At 40.1% G+C, this 19,400-nt stretch overlaps 1 protein-coding gene across 2 annotated transcripts in view; it reads left to right on the plus strand.

Annotated features, from left to right (window-relative positions):
- The first annotated feature begins 518 nt into the window (after nucleotides 1-518).
- Nucleotides 519-19,400, plus strand: part of vps53 (VPS53 subunit of GARP complex) — a 31,124-nt gene continuing 12,242 nt past the window's right edge. Inside the window, exons 1-13 of one of the 2 annotated variants that reach the window (XM_039782722.1) lie at nucleotides 519-673; nucleotides 1,188-1,268; nucleotides 2,853-2,902; nucleotides 2,998-3,064; nucleotides 9,898-9,984; nucleotides 10,214-10,329; nucleotides 10,837-10,956; nucleotides 14,355-14,433; nucleotides 14,536-14,679; nucleotides 14,797-14,939; nucleotides 16,243-16,384; nucleotides 17,513-17,611; nucleotides 18,539-18,633. In XM_039782722.1, the coding sequence (XP_039638656.1) occupies nucleotides 587-673; nucleotides 1,188-1,268; nucleotides 2,853-2,902; nucleotides 2,998-3,064; nucleotides 9,898-9,984; nucleotides 10,214-10,329; nucleotides 10,837-10,956; nucleotides 14,355-14,433; nucleotides 14,536-14,679; nucleotides 14,797-14,939; nucleotides 16,243-16,384; nucleotides 17,513-17,611; nucleotides 18,539-18,633 (1,310 nt within the window). In that variant the 5' untranslated portion in view covers nucleotides 519-586. The remainder of the gene's footprint in view (nucleotides 674-1,187; nucleotides 1,269-2,852; nucleotides 2,903-2,997; nucleotides 3,065-9,897; nucleotides 9,985-10,213; nucleotides 10,330-10,836; nucleotides 10,957-14,354; nucleotides 14,434-14,535; nucleotides 14,680-14,796; nucleotides 14,940-16,242; nucleotides 16,385-17,512; nucleotides 17,612-18,538; nucleotides 18,634-19,400) is intronic. The other variant, XM_039782731.1, reaches the window with a different exon arrangement.

The following is a 19,400-nucleotide window of genomic DNA, read 5'->3' on the forward strand; positions in this document are numbered from 1 at the left end:
CATCTTCTGCAAACAGCAACAGAAGAAATACGAGCCATATGTTAGTCTTTCAGTTAAGTTGCAAATTAGAAAGCTGAGAAGACCCAAAATGTTGAATGCATGTATTTTTGTTTATGATTGTTTTCAATAAAACTTAAAAAACTACTGTTATAACACTGAACCACTATGTGACTATGCTGCACCCTGGGAGTCTGATGCCCAACTTGAACAGCTCTTGCTCCATGTGGACATAAATGGTTCCTATACAAGTTCCTTTGATCCAAAACAAAATGAGCAGTTTTGTAATTTCTGCTGTTGTGGCAGAAGTAAAAATTATGTATTAATTTAGTAAACGTGCAAAACATAGAAACATAGGAAACATATGTTATATACTTTGAATGTCAGGCAACTATATGCTACAAATATATTAGAATTAGGAAGAGGAAGCAAGAGATGTTTGTGGGCAACATAGACAATCCATCGCTCAGATGTAATCCCTGATTTCAGATAGCCCTGAAAGCACCGTTTCTACAACGTCATCAGGTATCCCAGAAGCCTCCTCACCAGGAAGTGGAATGCCGGATAGGTCTTTGGTTTTGTTTTGACAATGATGGAGGAGGAAGAATTTGAATTTGCTGAGGATTTGGAGGCTATTTTGCATTTAACCCCAGAGGTGCAACTAGCCATCGAACAGGTAGCCGATTGACCTTGTTACTATTGCGGCTTTTTAAACATTGTTGCTGGTCTTGCTAACAACCCAGCTGTTAGCAGGCTAGCTAGATGTGACACTGCGGTATTACCTGTGTATTACGAACGCTAACGTCTATATAACAATGATTTCCCCACTTAGCTTTGTTAGGAAAACTGTGTCAGGTTGTTTATATATTGGGGTAACGTCATCGTCAGCTGGAAGTAATGCGTGACATTAGTTTAGGAAGCAGTCTTTGCCTTTTAACGTTAACAATACTCTTCGGTGGTTTCCGTCTTGATTGTTAGGGGTAAACGTTACAATTGTTTACACGCGACTCACTTAACAACTTGTATGTGCAAGTTGTCAGTTATGACTGGCTAAAGTTATTTCAGGAAACCGTTAAATAACGTTACAAGGCATCACCAGTTTGCATGTAAAAGTCACCCCAACACACCATCAAAAATGCAGTGTAACGTCGTCAGCCATGACTTTGACCGTTTGTTTTTTTGTGTACAAGGTGTTCCCCAGCCAAGATCCCCTGGACAGAGCAGACTTCAATGCTGTGGAATACATCAACACACTGTTTCCCACCGAGCAGGTACAGTGAAGTGACCGAGAAACATCTGCAGCCAGACTGATGTGCATACTGCTCTCCATTTTAGTGTGACCCAGCCGATAGTGGCTGTGACAGTGATATAGTCTTTGTTTAGTTGAGAATAATTTGTGGTTCACATAAAAAACTATTAGGACAGTGACAGAAGGAAAAGTACAGGTGTTACTTGATCCGTAACATTAACGATGGCCGTGTTCGATTCAGGTGTCCCATTAAGTGTGACAGTGAGCCTGCATGCACCATACCAGGACCCTAAAAGTGGAACAACTAAATGGAATTCAGCCATCGCTAATTTTATTATTAACACCTGTATTTTTGCCATTGTAACATGTAAAAAAAGGCCTGTTGTTCTTTGGTTTATGATAAATAAATACTTAATGTACACCACCGTTCAAAAGTTTGGAATTGTCTGCAATAAAAGCTTGATAAAGTACAGTCAGATGGCTGAGAGGACAACTCTATATTTTTAAATGGTCTTTCATGCTTTTAGGTTATAGAAAGTCCTTTTTACAAATATATATATTATTTTGTATGAAAGGTTTGCAAAAAAAGTCATGTTTTGTACATGGAGAACAAAACGCTGGTTCAACCAGCCTGATAATTGAAAAGTTTGTCAAATTCATTGGAAACTTAGCATCAAAATCGTTGCAGATATAAATGAGAACAGGTTCCCTGTTTCAGTGTCAAGCGCACAATAATGCCTAACAAGCTGGAATTAATTGCTTTAGCAAAGCCAAAGGGTGAAGTCTAGGGTTAGCACTATTGGAATTGGATCAGGGAATATCAGCTAAGAATACTATGGACTGACAAATCATATTTTAAGCTGTGATTTGTCAGTTTTAGCTTTTATGGACTGGAAATTTTTTTTCAAAACAGTAGGTGATTCCAAACTTTGAAACAGTAGTGTACTTCATAAACCAAAGAAGTAACAAAGATTGGAACCCTTTATCTTTGCATTTCTTTAACAGGAGCAATACAGATAACCATTATAACCAAGGAAAATTAATTTAACACGTGATGTTTATTTGTTATATTAAGTAGCATGTCTGTGAGTGTGTGTGTATTTTAAATCCTGAATGTCTGTGTTACACTTTATCTTGAAAGATTGTGTTATACAGTATACATGTCTATTTGTATACTCCATCTCCATTAGGGGTCACTGTTACTCTGTAGTGTGTGCTCATACACGTAGAAGGGTTCCTACTGGTATGCATGCATTTTCACCTCATTGGGTTTTGTGTGTAACAATTTAACAGGTGAGGGGTTTCATCTGCCCTGTGTAATAATAGAACATATTTGTAGCAAAGTAATCAGTTTGTTTAAGCACAAATAGGCTACATTAAATGCTAAAAAGCATGTATTTTTGTATAGAGGGGTCTTGTTTTATGTAAAATATAGGGTCAACACAACACAGTAAACAGCAGGATAAGGTACCAGAATGATTAAATAAAGGGTATAACTGATAGAAAAGAGTACTTGTGTGTGTGATTGGGTAATAAAACCATTCTCCTCTGTATGTACAGTTGTTTCATGTTTTTCCTGATTTCCTGTCTTTGTATTTCCTCTCAGTCTTTGGCTAATATTGATGATGTGGTTAACAAGATTCGTCTGAAGATCCGGTGAGTTCATGTCATTGACTTAATAACACATTTCTTGTTTTTATTTGTATTTTACTCTCAATCTGACGAAGTCTCTCTTGTGTCACATATGATAGGCGCCTGGATGACAACATCAGGACAGTGGTGAGAGGCCAGACCAATGTGGGCCAGGATGGCAGACAGGTGAGTTGAGCTGCAGGTCAAATAGGGACATACATAAAAAACACTCATATAGACACATATCTATATACTTATATATCATTCATACCTTGCACTCTGTATATACTGTAGCATATATTATTTAATCATACTGTAGCCCATGTTATTTAATATGCTATTTAATCACTGCTTAAAGGGGTGATAGAATGATTATGTAGGGTATTTCACACTGTTCCTTATGGTCTCCTAATGGGGTATGTAACATTGGTTGGGCTGAAAATGGCCTGGTTGATATTTTATTGGCCCTTATGCATCCCTGTGTTTTGGCCCTATTTGTAACAAGAGCTTTTCTTCCAAATATGGTATGGTCATGAATATTTAGATGAGCTGCGCGCTGATTGGTTGGAGCAACTTGCCATACGCACATATTAGAGAGCGCTGATTGGTTGAGCGAATCCCCAATACACATACATTAGAGAAGCGACAGAATCTCATATCCAGACACTGCAATGTTTCATTAACAAATTCACTTCTGAGACTTTTTTAAGCGAGAACTCAACTATATAAAGCTGAAATATGGGCCGTTTTACAACATTTGATGGCTAATTGCAAATTTGGTAAGACGTGTCGGACTTTAGGAGCTCCACACAGTCTGACGAGAAAGCGGCAGCCTGCTGGGCTCCATACCCAGCGCAAAGTCACCCTTTGTGGATACTGCACTACGGGGCTCCGCGGCCAGCTGCCGGCATAACTAACATGAATATTATAGGTTCCTCAAGGTCTTACAAAGCTTAGCTAACACTTGTCCGATTTCGGATTTCAATTGAATGTATTTTTGTGAATGTCAGAGTTAGGAGGAGGCTAGCTAGCTCTCATTGATGGACTCCATCTCACCGCGGCTCTAACAATGAGACTCGCAGCCAAAGAGGCTTTATTTCCCCGATTGTTTGTTTAAATAACTCAACACACATACCCATTATAAGATTTACTGGAACCTGCCGGCTGCGGTAAAAGATTGCGGGCGTAAAAGCCTCGCTGACACTGCGGTCAGGGCGGCGATGTAGCAACCCAGGCAGCACCAACACCGGCACTAAACTCCGACACACAGTCGGAGACAATTTGCAATTAGCCATCCATTTTCGTAAAGCGGCCCATATTTGAGCTTTATATGGTTGATTTCTCACATAAAAAAGTTTCAGAAGTGAATTTTGTAATGGAATAGCAGAGATCTGCGTGACCTAGCTAGATTCAGAAGACTACCTGATCTCAGGTCAGTTGTGTATGTAAATGTTGGGGCGTGACCGTTCTCTTAAGGTTCCGGATTTTGAGATGCTTGCGTAAGCAACTCAGCTTTGTTGGGATTCGCCCGTTTTCAGCGGCAGTTTCAAAATATGAGATTTTCATAGTAAAGGGGTGTCAGTGGGACTTTGAGCTTCTATGTATGTCCTATTTACCCACCGAACTGTCGTTAGTCAACTATGACAGGGTAAAATCGGTTTTGCATTCTATCACCCCTTTAAGCACTTCTGGTTAGACCCTAACTACATTTTGTTCCTATGTACTTGTTACATGTGCAATGACAATAAAGTTGAATCTAATCAGATCAAATCTAACACTGCAGTGGTTAGACACACTCCATCGACTTTGAATTTGTTTTTCTGCAATGGATTTGATCACATTTCTGGCAATATGGCAAGAAAAAAAAATCACATTTCTTTTAATTATTTACTTTTTTACTTTTTATTTTTCATTAGGTGTCAGATTTAAGATTTAAAGAAGTGCTTGAATTGTATTATTTTGTCATGGTGATGGTGGTGGAGCCTGAGTTGTTCGCAAAGGCTGATTGATATGTGTGTTGGTCTAAGGTTGAAAGCAAATCAAGTATACAGCATTGTTCCTCCGCAAATCATAGAATCACAGCATGTAGACCTTGAATGCCCTAATGGGGAAGATTGAGAAACACGTTTTCATATACAAACCACCAGGTCTATTTATCACTTTTGGTGTTCGAAACAGAATCCTCTCCTGAAGTTAGAATAGTGCCAATGGTTGCTCCTAACCCAGAAAAACATGTTCTTCCCGCTCGCCTGCTCTTTCCTCTCTGCACATTGCTTCCATGGAAAAGGGCAAGATGACTCAGAACCATTCCCACTGCTCAAACTGCCCCTCTTTACGGAAAACACGTCTGGGGAATAGATTCCTGTATGTAAATACTTAGATTTCTTTAAAACCCAGTCTTTTGAGTCTTTTTGCCTTTTGTTGTGGGAGCATGACGGAAAAGAACAGCCCCTGCTGATATAATCCAGGTCCTGGAACGTGACACCTGACGGGTGAGCCGTGTATGTTCTGACCAGTTGACATGATTAGGTGTGCGTTGTCGTCAGCGTGTCTAGCCTGGTGGCCCTGTCTTTCCCAGTTAGCTACCGTTTGGTAGCGGAAACGCTCTAAATCCCCTCCAGACCAATAACATTATACAGTCACACACAATAATTTGAGTTTGTTTTTCCAACCCCACAGTGCCATTCCAACATTTCCAGAGGGAAAATCCTTTCTGCAGACGGAAAGATGGAGAGGTGTATATTTCAAGATGGCGATTGAAACATAAAGACAGCAATAGAATAAAACCAACAAGATCAGCCATTCATTCATTGCTGCTGTTGACTGAACTCACTCACTGAGCTAAATGCAATCCCCAGGTTGAAACCCAAGATGGTAACATTTATGGAGAAGGATGGAGAGAGCAAGACAGGAGGAGAGAGAAAGTGGAGGCGGTCTAGGGAATGATTTCTCTTGTGTTTTTTTCTATAGGGAGTCAGATATTTATATGCTGCAGGGCTGAGAGCGTGGAAATGTAATTCTCTTAGTGGTCAGACCCTGGCAGCTAATAGAGCTAATACTTACTGTGTTGACGACTGTGTTACTTGGCAACGAAAAATCTTTACATTTGTTTCATTTGTAAAGCTGTGACAACAGTGAAATGTATATTGCAACACATTAAGACAGATTACACACATGACCCCACAAGCAACATTGGTGACAGTATGATTGACTGTAATTCATGGTGTCCAGTGGCAGAGAGACAGACTTAATTATAATGACATGAACTCTGTCATTAACCAGAAAGTATGGCAGTGCTCATATGCAGCTCATTTCTGAACAATCCAGACTTAATCACTTTAACCTCCATCATTTCATGTGGTTCAAATATTACAGATGTTATTTCCTAAAGTGCTGAACATGACAGCAGATTGTTGGAGTCTCCTGACCAGTCTGGCTGTCTTGGCAAATGTACACAACTTTACACACAACATATCTGTTAGTCGTCTGCCAGCTTTTATTTATATATATATATATATATATATATATATATATATATATATATATATATTATATATATATATATATATATATATATATATATATATATATATGCTGGCACACAATGTTGTATGATGTTCCCACCTGCCTTAAAAAAAAAAAAAACAAAGGATGTGAATGCATTTTGGCTGGAGTCTATATGGATGTCTGTGTTAAAGAATCTCATTAGCCAAACATTTGTTACTAGTTACTGCTATTCACGTTAAGCTACTGTGTGTGCACAGGGGTATAAACGCACACACACACACACACACACACACACACACACACACACACACACACACACACACACACACACACACACACACACAAATAGTAAACCTGGCATTTGCATATAGAGAGGGCTGCATTAGAAAATACAATGTTGGGTGGTCTTCCTATAGAAAAAGCCTTAATGTAAATATTTAATGTTAACTCAGAAAAGGTTGTTTTAGCTTCCATGCTTTCATCTTCCCAGAGTTCTGTAGACACTCTAAACTGCACTTTCTTTCTTCTGTCTTCTAATTTTTAACTTTCTGCTTAAACTATTATATAGCCTTTTCAGGATTATGCTTACATTTTGTGTTCGTACTAGAACATGTTTACATGTGCTTAACACGAATGGAATATAGCAGCAATTTCTATAGTCAAATAAAGGTTTTTAAACTAAATACTACTAACAGAAAATGTTTCAGGAGTAATGTGACCCGAATTGGGGTTAATTTAACGACACTGGCAGCCAAGGTGACATTGTTTACTGCTGTTAGCATGTAGTTACATAGGACAATGTTAACACTGCAGTGGCTTTAAAAAAAACACTCCAGTCCTGCCTACTTGGAGCAGATGACCAATCATAGAAGGCCAGCTTAGAGTTGCGTAAGATTTAGCCGAGAGTAGAACAAACTGTTGAAACCGGAGTGTTCAGAATAGTCAGAAATCTGAAAGTTTTACCTCACAGGGATTTGTCTAAAATATGATTGCCTATATTATTTATTTCATTATTCTGGCCATGTTTAACATGAAAATCCAACATTATAACATTGTCATATGACGGAAAACACGGAAAAGCATAAAATGCGACCTTTAAAACAATCTGTCACACTTTACAGCTTCTATCAGCTTATGCCTCAGTTATGCTTTTTCAGTCATCAACACCATCTGCAAACACCAACCGTGCCAACATTTTGTATTGCTTCATGAAGGGAAAATTAAACCATCAAGGAAATGCGTAGCAGCAGTATAGTAGCATGCTGCTGTTTATAACAGAATGCATTAAAAAGTGGTGCTTTGGATATTATTTACTGTCAGCCTTCGCTATGACAAAGCACTTCTTTTCTCTGTTAAGTGAAACACTCTAACTCTCTAAACTGTCTCGCTACAAATGTTTACATGATGGCAAAGTTACTGTTAAAATATTCCCTGTTTGGTTGATCAGGTTTGTTTTATTTGGCCCTAAACTCAAAAGAACTATTTAATACACAGTCTACTTAAGAAAGCTTCACTGATGTCTGTCAGAAGGAGGAGTGAAGGGCATCCCAAGCCTGTTCAAGCTCCTTTTTTGAACTCTATATTACCGCCTATGTGCCTTGGAACCTGTGCTGCTTGCATGTTAGGGATACATTGGTGTGCATGTGCGCGTTTGTGTAAGAGCAGATAACATCTTAGGCATGGAGGCGCCTGCTGGGCAGTGGTCTCTCTCTGCTTTCCTCAAGGCTAAATACAGGAAATGAGCACTAGGATGCGAGCCAGATAGACTCAGCTAAGTCTGCATGAGCGACAATTGCAGCCTTGGAGGTTCTGGCCTCTTCTGCATGCACTTTGTTTGCTCAAGAACTCCTCCAGGGAACCTCTTTAAAAATTCAGTGGCACTCCCTTCCTCACTCTCAGATCAAAGAGTAAATCCATAACCTGCATGCATTTTTCCAATTCATTTATCCAATCACCCAAAAATAAAAGGGTAGTTTGAAGCAAAAAGAAAGAAGGATGCGTGCAAGCTAGAGTCAGCTGTTGCTCATATTTATTAAAGAAGAGTTTCTTTCTGTCTGGCCATGGCAGACTGTGTTAATGGAATCATATTGCACAGATTGGATGACGTTTTAGCTTAGTTTAAGAATATTAAGGTTGAAACTCCCCTTGGTTTTGTTGGGATTTTTGTGACCTGGTCATAGGGCGTCGTCCTTACTTTGAACGTGTCTCCACAACACTTTCACCAAGTGCTACACTCAGGAAGTAAGAAATAATCTGTGTGTGTGTGTGTGTGTGTGTGTGTGCGCGCAGTTGTGTGTTTGCTCATTTGTTGTTTCTTAGAGGTACTTGTAAAAGTGGTAAATTCCTTGCACAGCTGGTACCGGCTGTTAGCATTCTGTGTGTGAATCTATGGAGAGTTGTGTCACAGCATCGGGCCAAGTGAAGCCAATTACCTTGGCATCAGATGTCGGAGCGCAATCTCTGTTTAGGGCCATCAAAGAACAGCTGCCATGTTAGATGATGGGGAAATATTAGAATAGCACGTTAACTATCTTACAGTTGTAACTGTCTAATGTTATCTCATCCGGTCTGGCTTTATAGACTGTTAAAAGTGCTAATAATCTCTTTAGCCTTTTGAACAGCCTTTATACAGAGATTAGCCTTATGGCTCATGTGTCAAACTAAGACCTATCCATGTCAGATATCCAGATAGCACGCCAATTAGATGGCCAATTAGTCTGTATTCCAGAACTGAGAACATGCATACGTGGGATGTTTTTTTTTTTACATGGACCAAAGCCAGTGGTGAGTGCGGATAGGAAATTTGACCCAGACTGGCACACCACAAGTGACAGGTATTCCGCAAACTACCCTGTTTCTCACAACAATATATTGTGAGTATTTCTTCTAAGGACATTTAAAGGGAAGTTGATATTTTATGTACGGGATGATACATTTTGATTAAAAGCAGAATAAGATGTACATTGATTTAACCACCAGCTGCTGACAAGGTTTCCATGTTCTCTGCCCATGAATTTGTGGATGAAAGAAAATTCAGACTGACCCTTTTGTTTCATTTTTGATTTTAATTTCCAGCAGACACTAGAAGGCAGTTTAATGCACATTTGTTAGGTTAGCTAATTCACAATTAATGCACGATACGCCATTGCTGATCTGATTTACCAGCCAACAGGTAGAAAACTCCGTAGCTTTCCATGTAAGAGTAAACTGGGTGAAAAGTTTCTCAGCCCTTTTCTTTCTCAAGGTTATTTTTGAACAGTTCTGTTTGGTTTTCCATATTTTCCCCACTTCTTGCTGCTGTTTCTGCTTCATGTGTAATTCTGACATGATTAGTGATGGGCTGGGCTGGGCTTTGACATTGGAATTCTATGCCCAAAATATCAAGCCCATTCAGACCACTTAATTGTAGTTGCCCACTCCCAAGAATACAGACATATGGTGGTGGTTTCTACACAGCGGTTGAAAATGTGTCTTCTCTGTATGTTTCATATTGTTCTCTTTGTTTTTGGCAGGCTTTGGAAGAGGCCCAGATAGCCATCCAGCAGCTCTTTGGCAAAATCAAAGACATCAAGGACAAGGCAGAGAAGTCTGAACAAATGGTATGTACACACACACACACACACACACACACACACACACACACACACACACACACACACATATACACATAGGGGTCTTGTTGAAACTTAAAACAATGGAGATACAGCCTGTATCCTTCTGTTACAATAGAGGACAGAGGTGTGTTTGTGTGTCTCTGTACTTTTTTACTTTTTCTTTTTTTCCATTCTATATGACCAGCCTGCCTGACTTGTTCCTCTTCCTGCACAGGTGAAGGAGATTACGAGGGACATAAAGCAGCTGGACCATGGGAAGCGCCACCTAACTACATCCATCACCACCCTCAACCACCTGCACATGTTGGCAGGGGGTGTTGACTCTTTAGAGTGCGTACAATCACATTTAACAGATCAGACCAAAAGGCTTACACAATTAACAGTTTAAAACTTATTTGGCTTGTTCAGAGCCTCTGTAGTTGTAATATGGACTTAATTTAGGATAAAGGATTAGATTTATATTTATTTATACTGGGGGTTAAAGCTGCTAATTGTATACTGATGAAAACATTAGAATCACCTGCAAAACAAGAAGGAAATCCCATAGAATTTCACCCTTTTTCAGATGGGTGGAAAGGAAAACATACTGTGCTCTCCCCACAAGGGGGCTTAAGCGTTTTAATATCTTGTTTCCACATCCTTCTGTATTCTGTAGGCTTTTTTAAGGACAGTGGGTGGCTTGCTTACCTATAGCGTATTAGGAATTAATTTACACTAGTGAGAAATTTATGAGGTGCGTGGCATAATCACTTGACAATTGTACCATAGAGAATATGAAGATATATATTTTCTTTATATATTAATAGAAATAATTCACATATATGTGTTGTCTTCCAGAGCCATGACCAGAAAGAGGCAGTATGGTGAGGTGGCCAACCTGCTTCAGGGAGTGGTCAACGTGCTTGAACATTTCCACAAGTACATGGGCATACCCCAGATCAGACAGCTTTCTGAGAGGTAACTTAATATGCACACATGAATACACACACTCACCAGTGATGTATGTGCATACCAATTTCCACAAGTGCATTTTCTATGAGTGTATCAGCTGCATTGCAGTAACTCTTGAACGCTGAGGAGTTTAGTGCCTTGCTCAAACTCACTCGGGCAGTTGTTGGATAGGCAGCATAGCTGTAATAACAGCTCATTTCCAGTAGCCAGTTCAAAGCCTGGTCCCTGCTTACAGCTGCAATATTCCACAGCTCATCAGCTGAACTTTTGAAAATTGTTTACAGTATTTGGCTAGAGGGATTTTGCGTATTACATCCTGTTTATGCAGTTATTCACACACATGCACGCACAACCCCACTCATACAGGAACCCACAGGAAGGAAACACTGAATAGGGTCCTATTATGCCAGAATTTCTTTCATTGTGAGAGATTAGGGACACACTTTTCTTAGACGTGTTTGTGTCTCCAAGTGTGTGCTTCCATATATGTGTGTGTAAGATGCATTTATTAAATTATGCACTTGAGATTGTTGTTCATGCTTGCAACATCTCTATCAATCTAACAGTGTCATTTTTAATCAATGGTACATTTAGGAATGTTTGTTTGCTCTGGTGAGAGTCATGCCAATATCTGCATGTGGTATTTTGTTTAAACACACACACACACACACACACACACACACACACACACACACACACACACACACACACACACAGAGAACAAAGTGCATTGTTATGCTGTTGTTTCCCACAGCCCTGACTGATTAAATTTCCATTTTTACTATTATTTTCCAAGAACATTAGAATCAATTTGGGACACATTGGCCAAGTTAATCAAGTTTAAAGTAGTGCTGATCCCTAAGAAGTCCTAAAAGGATGACCTTCTGTTCTGTTTTGACTGAGGTGTGGCAGACCGTGTTTCTACCAAATAACAGTTGCGTGGAAGAAGTAACTCTGCTGGAGAAACAGATGATAGAAGAGACACAGGGCAGGGGGAGATATGAAGACAAAGCAGACAGCTGGACACAAACAGTTAATAGAAAGTGTATAGAAAGTAATTAACAGAAATAATTCTCTGTGACAAACGTGGGCAGACAAACACATCAGCCACAAAAATACTACAGATTAAAGAAGACAAACATGGATATAGAGGCAGGATGAAGGATCAGATGGGGAGTTTCCAGAATTAAAACCAGGGGGAACAGTAGCTAAGGGATGTTTAGAGCAGGGAGGCAAAATTTAACTCACCATTGTTTCCCAAACAATAAATTGTTTTTAAATAATTGCAAGAGAACAAAGGACAAATTTCTATTGAATTCTGAATTCAAACATAAAACAAAAGACCACTTACCTTCTGTCAATTATGAAATTAAATAAAAATATTAAAAGGAACAGGAATACATATTTAATAATTGTGTTAATATATATGCATGTGATAGCATGATTGTTAAAACATGAAGTGTAATGTGAAAGGATGTTTATTGAGACAATGTAGTGTATAACAGTATTCAGTAATTAAAGGCTAAAACAGAAAGTTTTAAAGCAAGTAATCTTTCATTCTGAAAAAAAAAGTCCAATTTCTACCTTTCCAGCTCTTAAAAATATCACAGTTCAGTTTTAAGCAAATGTGAAAATTTGACCGGGTTACAGTCTAAATGCATATTAAGCCTCCAACTGACATTTCTCTATTCATGCCTTAACGTTTTTTATTGGGTGAAAAAAAATTGGCCTTTTGTCCAAACAGTACTTTGAACCTTGACTAAATGGAGTCAGTGTAGCTGTCACCTTTTGAACAGGATCAACTGATTATTGTTTAATACGCATTTTTCTTTTCACCAGCTATGTTGTACTATTGTATATCATGATTGGACATAATGCAGCAACAGACTGGACACAGTCAGACCTGCTGCTGACAGGTTGGTCAGCTGTAGAGCAGTGTGTGTGAGAATAGAGTCTCATACTCTTTGTAGCTGACAAAACAGATGGGTAGTTGGATATTTAGCCGACAGCGAGCACTTGAAATAAAAGGCAACCAGTCAAGTTGCCATCATTCTGTGATACTATATATGCACCCTCTCCTGTTTATTTTGGATGGTTTTCATGGTGTAGGGTGATGTTGTTAACCCTGCCTGGATGCCTTCAGGCTGTTCAAGGACTGGACAGGCTCAGATTGTCTAAGTAGACCTCATTTTTTTTATATATATATATATATATATATATATATATATATATATAAAGCCCTTCTCTACCATTTTTGGATTTTTCAAAATATTTTATTGTATTTTATTTATTATTTTTAGTGATTTTGTAGTGGGTGCTGTGACACTTTAAAAACATCACTGGTCTTGAGGTTTGCAAGCACATAACTTTGAGGTGCAATATGTCATATTTTTACTGGATTTAATCCATATATTAAGGAAACATGCTAAAATACAATCTTGAATCTTGAAAATACAATCTTTTCTGAAAACAATGCTAATGCCAGTATTTCCTCCTCCGTTAAGTGACAGTCCAACTGCCCATTTTGACAGCCAGGCCTGGTTGCCAGATAGACCTGTAAAAACGCAAACCCAGCGCGCTACAGCTGTTGTATGGCCATGGAAGCAGCAAACAAACGCACAGGATCAACAGAGATATTCTCCCCGACCTAAAAAAAAAATCTTGCCATTTTTTTAGTTGCATGACCAGAGAAGTAACAAACCCTGGGTAAATATTGGAACTGTATTTGAAAGATGGAGACAGCTTAGAGGCTAAAAGGATGCCAAGTTGGCTAATTTCCCCCGGAACAGGTAAACATTAAGCTTCAGGCTAATTTATCACGGGTACAAGGAACGGGCATTTTCAGTCATTTCAACATTTGGCTTAAACGGCTTAAAATTATGGCAACGGCCGCTAAAAACACCACTAGAAAGTGTGTCTGTCAGTCGGGTAGAGAGCACCGCATGAACACTGGCTTTTATGACTGTCAACATAGCCATCATCTAACGTTAGTTACTCCGCTGTGCTGTGGAGTAATGTCTGGCTATGTCAGACTAGCGTCCAGCAACATTGTTGGAAGCGCTCTCAACCTGGCAAGCTCTATGAACTTTAAGTCTGGGGAGGAGGGGCTGGGGGAGACGGCTCTCTCCAGTATGAATTTGGACTGCAGTAACTATTTTAAACGCTAGCTATCAGTATCACATATTGGACCTTTAAAGTACTTAGAGTAAATAGCGTCTTTCTCTGCAGTTCTTGGACAATAATTAAACTAGGCGTTTTTAACTGGCTAAGGAGCCAAAATAGTCGAGCCTTAAAGGAGGTTAAAGTCTGTTGTATGTTGGGGGCAGTCACATGAAATTGCCACCATTCCAACTGATTATGAAAACAATGAATAATTTAGTGCCATTGGTTTTTGTCCTTTCTAGAGTCAAGGCAGCGCAGAGTGAGTTGGGGACTCAGATCCTGGCAGATTTTGAAGAATCCTTCCCCGCTCAAGGCTCCAAGGTAAATATGTTGTATGGGAAACTGGATTTTCAGATGTTCTTCTCTTGTCGTCGTCATCCCCGTACAAAACTTCATGTCAAACTTTTATTGTCATCCATCCAGAGACCAGGTGGTCCCAGTAACGTGCTTAGAGATGCCTGCCTGGTGGCCAATGTGCTGGATCCGCGCATCAAACAGGAGATCATAAAAAAGTTCATCAGGCAGCACCTCTCAGAGTACCTTGTATTATTCCAGGAAAACCAAGATGTGAGTAAGAATTTGAATTCCATAATGTACAAGACCATATCTAATTATAGTAAGTACCTAATAGATAAAGGTGGTATTTAGGTACGAATGAAAAAAATATTGTACCGTGTTACTCAGGTGGCATGGCTAGACAAGATCGATCGCCGCTATGCCTGGATCAAACGGCAGCTGGTCGACTATGAGGAGAAGTATTTACGCATGTTTCCTGAGGAGTGGTGCATGACAGAGCGTATTGCTGTGGAGTTCTGCCACATCACCAGGTAAACACACACCACAACATATGGTATAAAACCCCATCTAGGAACACATTTTATGGTTTGTGGCTTTAGCCTATTTAGCGAATTTTGTATGCTGTGTCTCTGGCCCCAAGAAAAGAAGAAAGAAATGTAATTGATTTAAATTTTAAAAAAAGCAGAAATTGGTCGTGGGACTTTTCTGCATTACAAAATGAACCACACTGGTATGGGTTGCCTGACGTGAGTCTGTGATTTGGCTTTAAGAGCAGTTGACGACATGAGTGGTGACCTAGTGTCCACACACTAGGTTGCTGCGAAAGAGAGACTGTTTGTGTGTTACTCCCTGCTACAGCTGACAATAGGGATGGGCGATATGGCCTAAAATCCATATTGCGATATATATCGCGATATATCAATTATAATAGAACCATTTCAGACCAGGTTACATAGACACTAAGGAAAACCAAACTGCTAAATGTATTTTTTTTTTTTTTAAGTTTCTTACCTGCAGCCTAATGTAACGCATTTGAACACACACACACACACACACACACACAAGAGTCGGGACTTTTCCCGGTGGGCCGGTCTGATAATAGTTATACATTGCAAGTTGTTAGCAACAACATCCGGCGGCCTGGCGCCGCTGCCTGATGGTCAAACTGTGCAGCCTCTGCTCAACCCCAGCGCGCAGGGGCCGTAACGCCTCGGTACATTTTTGGTCCCAACTCGCGCTGACACACGCACACATGGCTGTATGTTCAGCGGGGAAGTACAACGTCTGCAAACACCGGCTGCCAAGATTCCAATCGTCCGTTATATAGTGAATGGTCAGGCTGGTGAAAGGCTCCATGGTACAGCTCGACCACAGGTCCGTTGTAGCGGCTTAAATCCAAACCAAGTCCAAATAATGGATGTTGCACCGGTCTTTTTCACCAGCTCCTTGTTTCGCTTTTAGTCATGTTTACTCAAGATGACGATGACGCGTTGCAGCCAGTTGCAGCTCGTGGCTCTAAACTTCGCGGGTAGATTGCGTCATCAACATGAATTATCGCGATAGTGCAATATAATTAAAATCTCTATCGTAGGCCAATTTTGTATCGTTTATATTGCATATTGTCTATATCGCCCATCCCTAGCTGACAATAAAAGAAACCTCTGGCAAAAATCATACTAGTGTTGTTAGAAAAAAGCCTGAAAAGACAAGTTTTTGCTAAAAGGACAGATGAAACGATAATGTACTAACAACGATCATTGTTGGGATGTCAAAGCATAGAAATTAGAGATAATATATTTAAACTATGTCCATTTCTTCATGTGTGTTTGTAAGGGTGGAGCTAGCCAAAGTGATGCGAACACGGGCTAAGGAGATTGAGGTGAAGCTGCTTCTGTTTGCTATTCAGAGGACCACAAACTTCGAGGGTCTTCTGGCCAAACGCTTCACAGGATGCACCTTGACTGACACACCCGGAGTGAGAAAAGCACACACAGACAAACAATACATCCGAGTCTAATGACTATTAACTCCAGCTGCTTCAAGTTATTCAAGCTGAAAATGTCCAAACAGAGAAAATTTGATCAGAGATTGTAATTACACTCCTGCCCTTCACTAACACCTTTCTTGAATTATAAAATGTCATCCAATCACAGCATTTTTCAAACTCATCTTGCTGAAATACTTTCAGTATTGTTTTAGCAAAATGGCAGCGTGCAGATTGGTCCCATTAAGGCATAATATTTCTTTGATGTTGTTGGCCTTTCATTGTACCATAATCATACTTGCATGAAACTGCTGATTCGTGGCTTGTTATGTTCTACACTCACACACACAACGAGTACTCTCTGTGTCCCAGCCTGAAGAAACCTTTTCAGCCAGGACATTTTGCTGTGTGGAGGTGGAAGTGATACACAGAGAATGGACCGATTATGATTATTAGTTTGTTGGGTCACAACTAGGCCAACCTTGTTCAGAACTGATAATGTTTGGGCTAGTCAGAGGCTCTTTTGTCTTCTGTTCAGTTTACAACCCATGCCTGTTGGGTTCTGTAGTTCAATCAGGGATTTGATTTAGTGACATTTTATAGTTGGAGGTGCATTTTCACCAAAGCCTCCCACAAAATGGTCAACATAAACTGATGAGAGAGAACTATTATTATGTTTTATCACACAGACCATGAGTGATGTACTGTCATACAAGGTTATAGATTTGATGGTTGGCATCCCTTTTATAAGTCCGTCAATTGTTTGCAAGGTTGAAATTGCAGGCTAGTAAATGCACCGTTTTTGGTCCACTTCCTGTATTTGGGTCAGATCGTGTTCTCACCTAAAGTGAACCAAACTCTATTGCACTTGGAAGCGAACCGAGACCCCCTGTTTTCAAGGGGACCAGAGTTCAGTTGTTTGGTCGGCACCAGAGCTCAAATGAGCTTTCACACCAACCCAAACAACCCGGACTATGCCCCGAAACGCTCCAGGGTTCGGTTAAAACGGACCAAACAGCTCAGGCGTGAAAGCAACCTTAGTGGCAGTCAAACCCCTAATGATGCTCTAATAATTAAGCAATTGAAAAAAATACTAAAGTTTGATCTGTGCTTTTATAGCAGAAGAGGCCAGAGAGCCCTCTCGAGACCACTAACCCCTTCCTGGAGGATGAGGCAGGTGAGGATGTGGGAACAGATAAGGACCAGGATCTGGCTAAGGTGAGTTAACCTGGAATGACCCCATCTGACCTGTTCTGCAACATAAAGGTACAGTCAAATGTTGCTTCCTCTGATGTGGAGCTTTCTTTAGGCCAAATAGATTAAAAAAATAAATTTAAAAGGGTAATAAATAAATAAATATTAATAATTAATAATAATAATAATAATAATAGTTTATACTTTATTAATCCCGCAAGGGAAATTACAATGTTTTCACTCTGTTGTTAGAACACACATTACACACAGGCCTGAAATACACACACATGCTCAGTACCTGTACATGCACAAACAAAGACATGTGAGAGTGAGGGTGCTGCAGCCGTCGACGGACAGGTGCCCCGAGCAGTTGGGGGTTCGGTGCCTTGCTGAGCACCTTGGCAGTGCCCAGGAGGTGAACCGGCACCTCTCCAGCTACCAGTCCACCACCGTACTTACCTAAGCTTACAACCATGTGCCTACAGTATGTGGCAGTAGTTTAAACACAAGAAACTTATCTGATATACTACTATACTGTAACAGTCCTACAATGAGGTTAGAAATACTTCTCAGTATAACACTACACCACAAACTGCAGCCTCTAAAATGATCATAAAGTTGAAGCCATGCCTCCTTTAAAACGGTTTCAACAAAAAAAATTAACCTAATAATCTTCATGAAAGTATGATTTATTGCAGGACTGTTATATTGAACTGCATTAGTAATAGTTAGGTGGAGCTATAAAGTGGTAGCTGAGTGTATTTTATGCATGGAAAGGAAATTGCTTCGTTTTCATGTTACACCATCTTATGTGAAAACGGTGTTGAGTGTTTTGACATTTATTGTGTGCCTGCTGAGCTGGAGGCAAAACATAAACTGATTGGTACTCAGAGGAGCTACAACTAAAACCTGTTACTTCACTAATTCCTAATTTTACCTCCATTCTTTTAGCCCAGGAAGCCAAAAGCTCCAGACAACCCTTTCCATGGCATTGTCTCCAAGTGCTTTGAACCTCATCTATACGTCTACATAGAATCCCAAGACAAGTGAGCAACACACATTCATACAAGCTGACAAGGCCAAATTGGGTCTTGGTGAACAGACCCAGACTCAGGAGCAGGTTGTGTTTAAAGCTGGCACATGCATCCTATTTCCATTTCCCACTCATCAATCAGATCCCCCATCTCCCATTCTACTTCATTGCGTCTTCTGTCTTTCCATCTCTTGTTCCTGTACATGCCTCTGTCTCCACTGTGGCAGAAATGTTTCCCATTAGCTACACGACCACAGACGCTGGGAGAAAGAGAGGGAGGTTGAATAAGTGCTGCAACAGCAGATCTGCCTATTTTCATTCCCACCTCTTTTTCTTTCCTTTTTTGGTACCCCTCTTTCTTTTTGCCTAAGTTTTGTTTCATTCCTCCTTTCCTCATCTCAAACTTTCATTCTTTATTTTTATTTTTATTTCTCTCCCTGTTCTTTACAGTCTCTTTCTGTTTTCTTCCTGCCTCTTTCTTCTAGCATCATCCTTCACTTCTCCTCTATCAGTCCCCTCCCCTCCCCCAGTCGTGGTGATCACTCCTGAAACCGAACACAGTTCTGAGACTGCTGTGCTTGCATGCAGCCCCTGGCTCTTGGCTCCCTAGACTGTTAAATGCCATTTGTCTGTCCAAGGGAACAAGATTGACCTATTCTGCAGCTACAACCTCATTTCAGTTCAATCCAAAGGCCTTTAACAGGCAACAGCCAGATCAGCCTGTCCCCAGCGGGACAGAGCAGGAGAGAACAGTGGCCTGCTTGTTTTGTCCTTGGCTTA

This window comes from Perca fluviatilis, chromosome 2 (genome assembly GCF_010015445.1).
Source record: "Perca fluviatilis chromosome 2, GENO_Pfluv_1.0, whole genome shotgun sequence".
NCBI classification, from domain to species: Eukaryota; Metazoa; Chordata; class Actinopteri; order Perciformes; family Percidae; genus Perca; species Perca fluviatilis.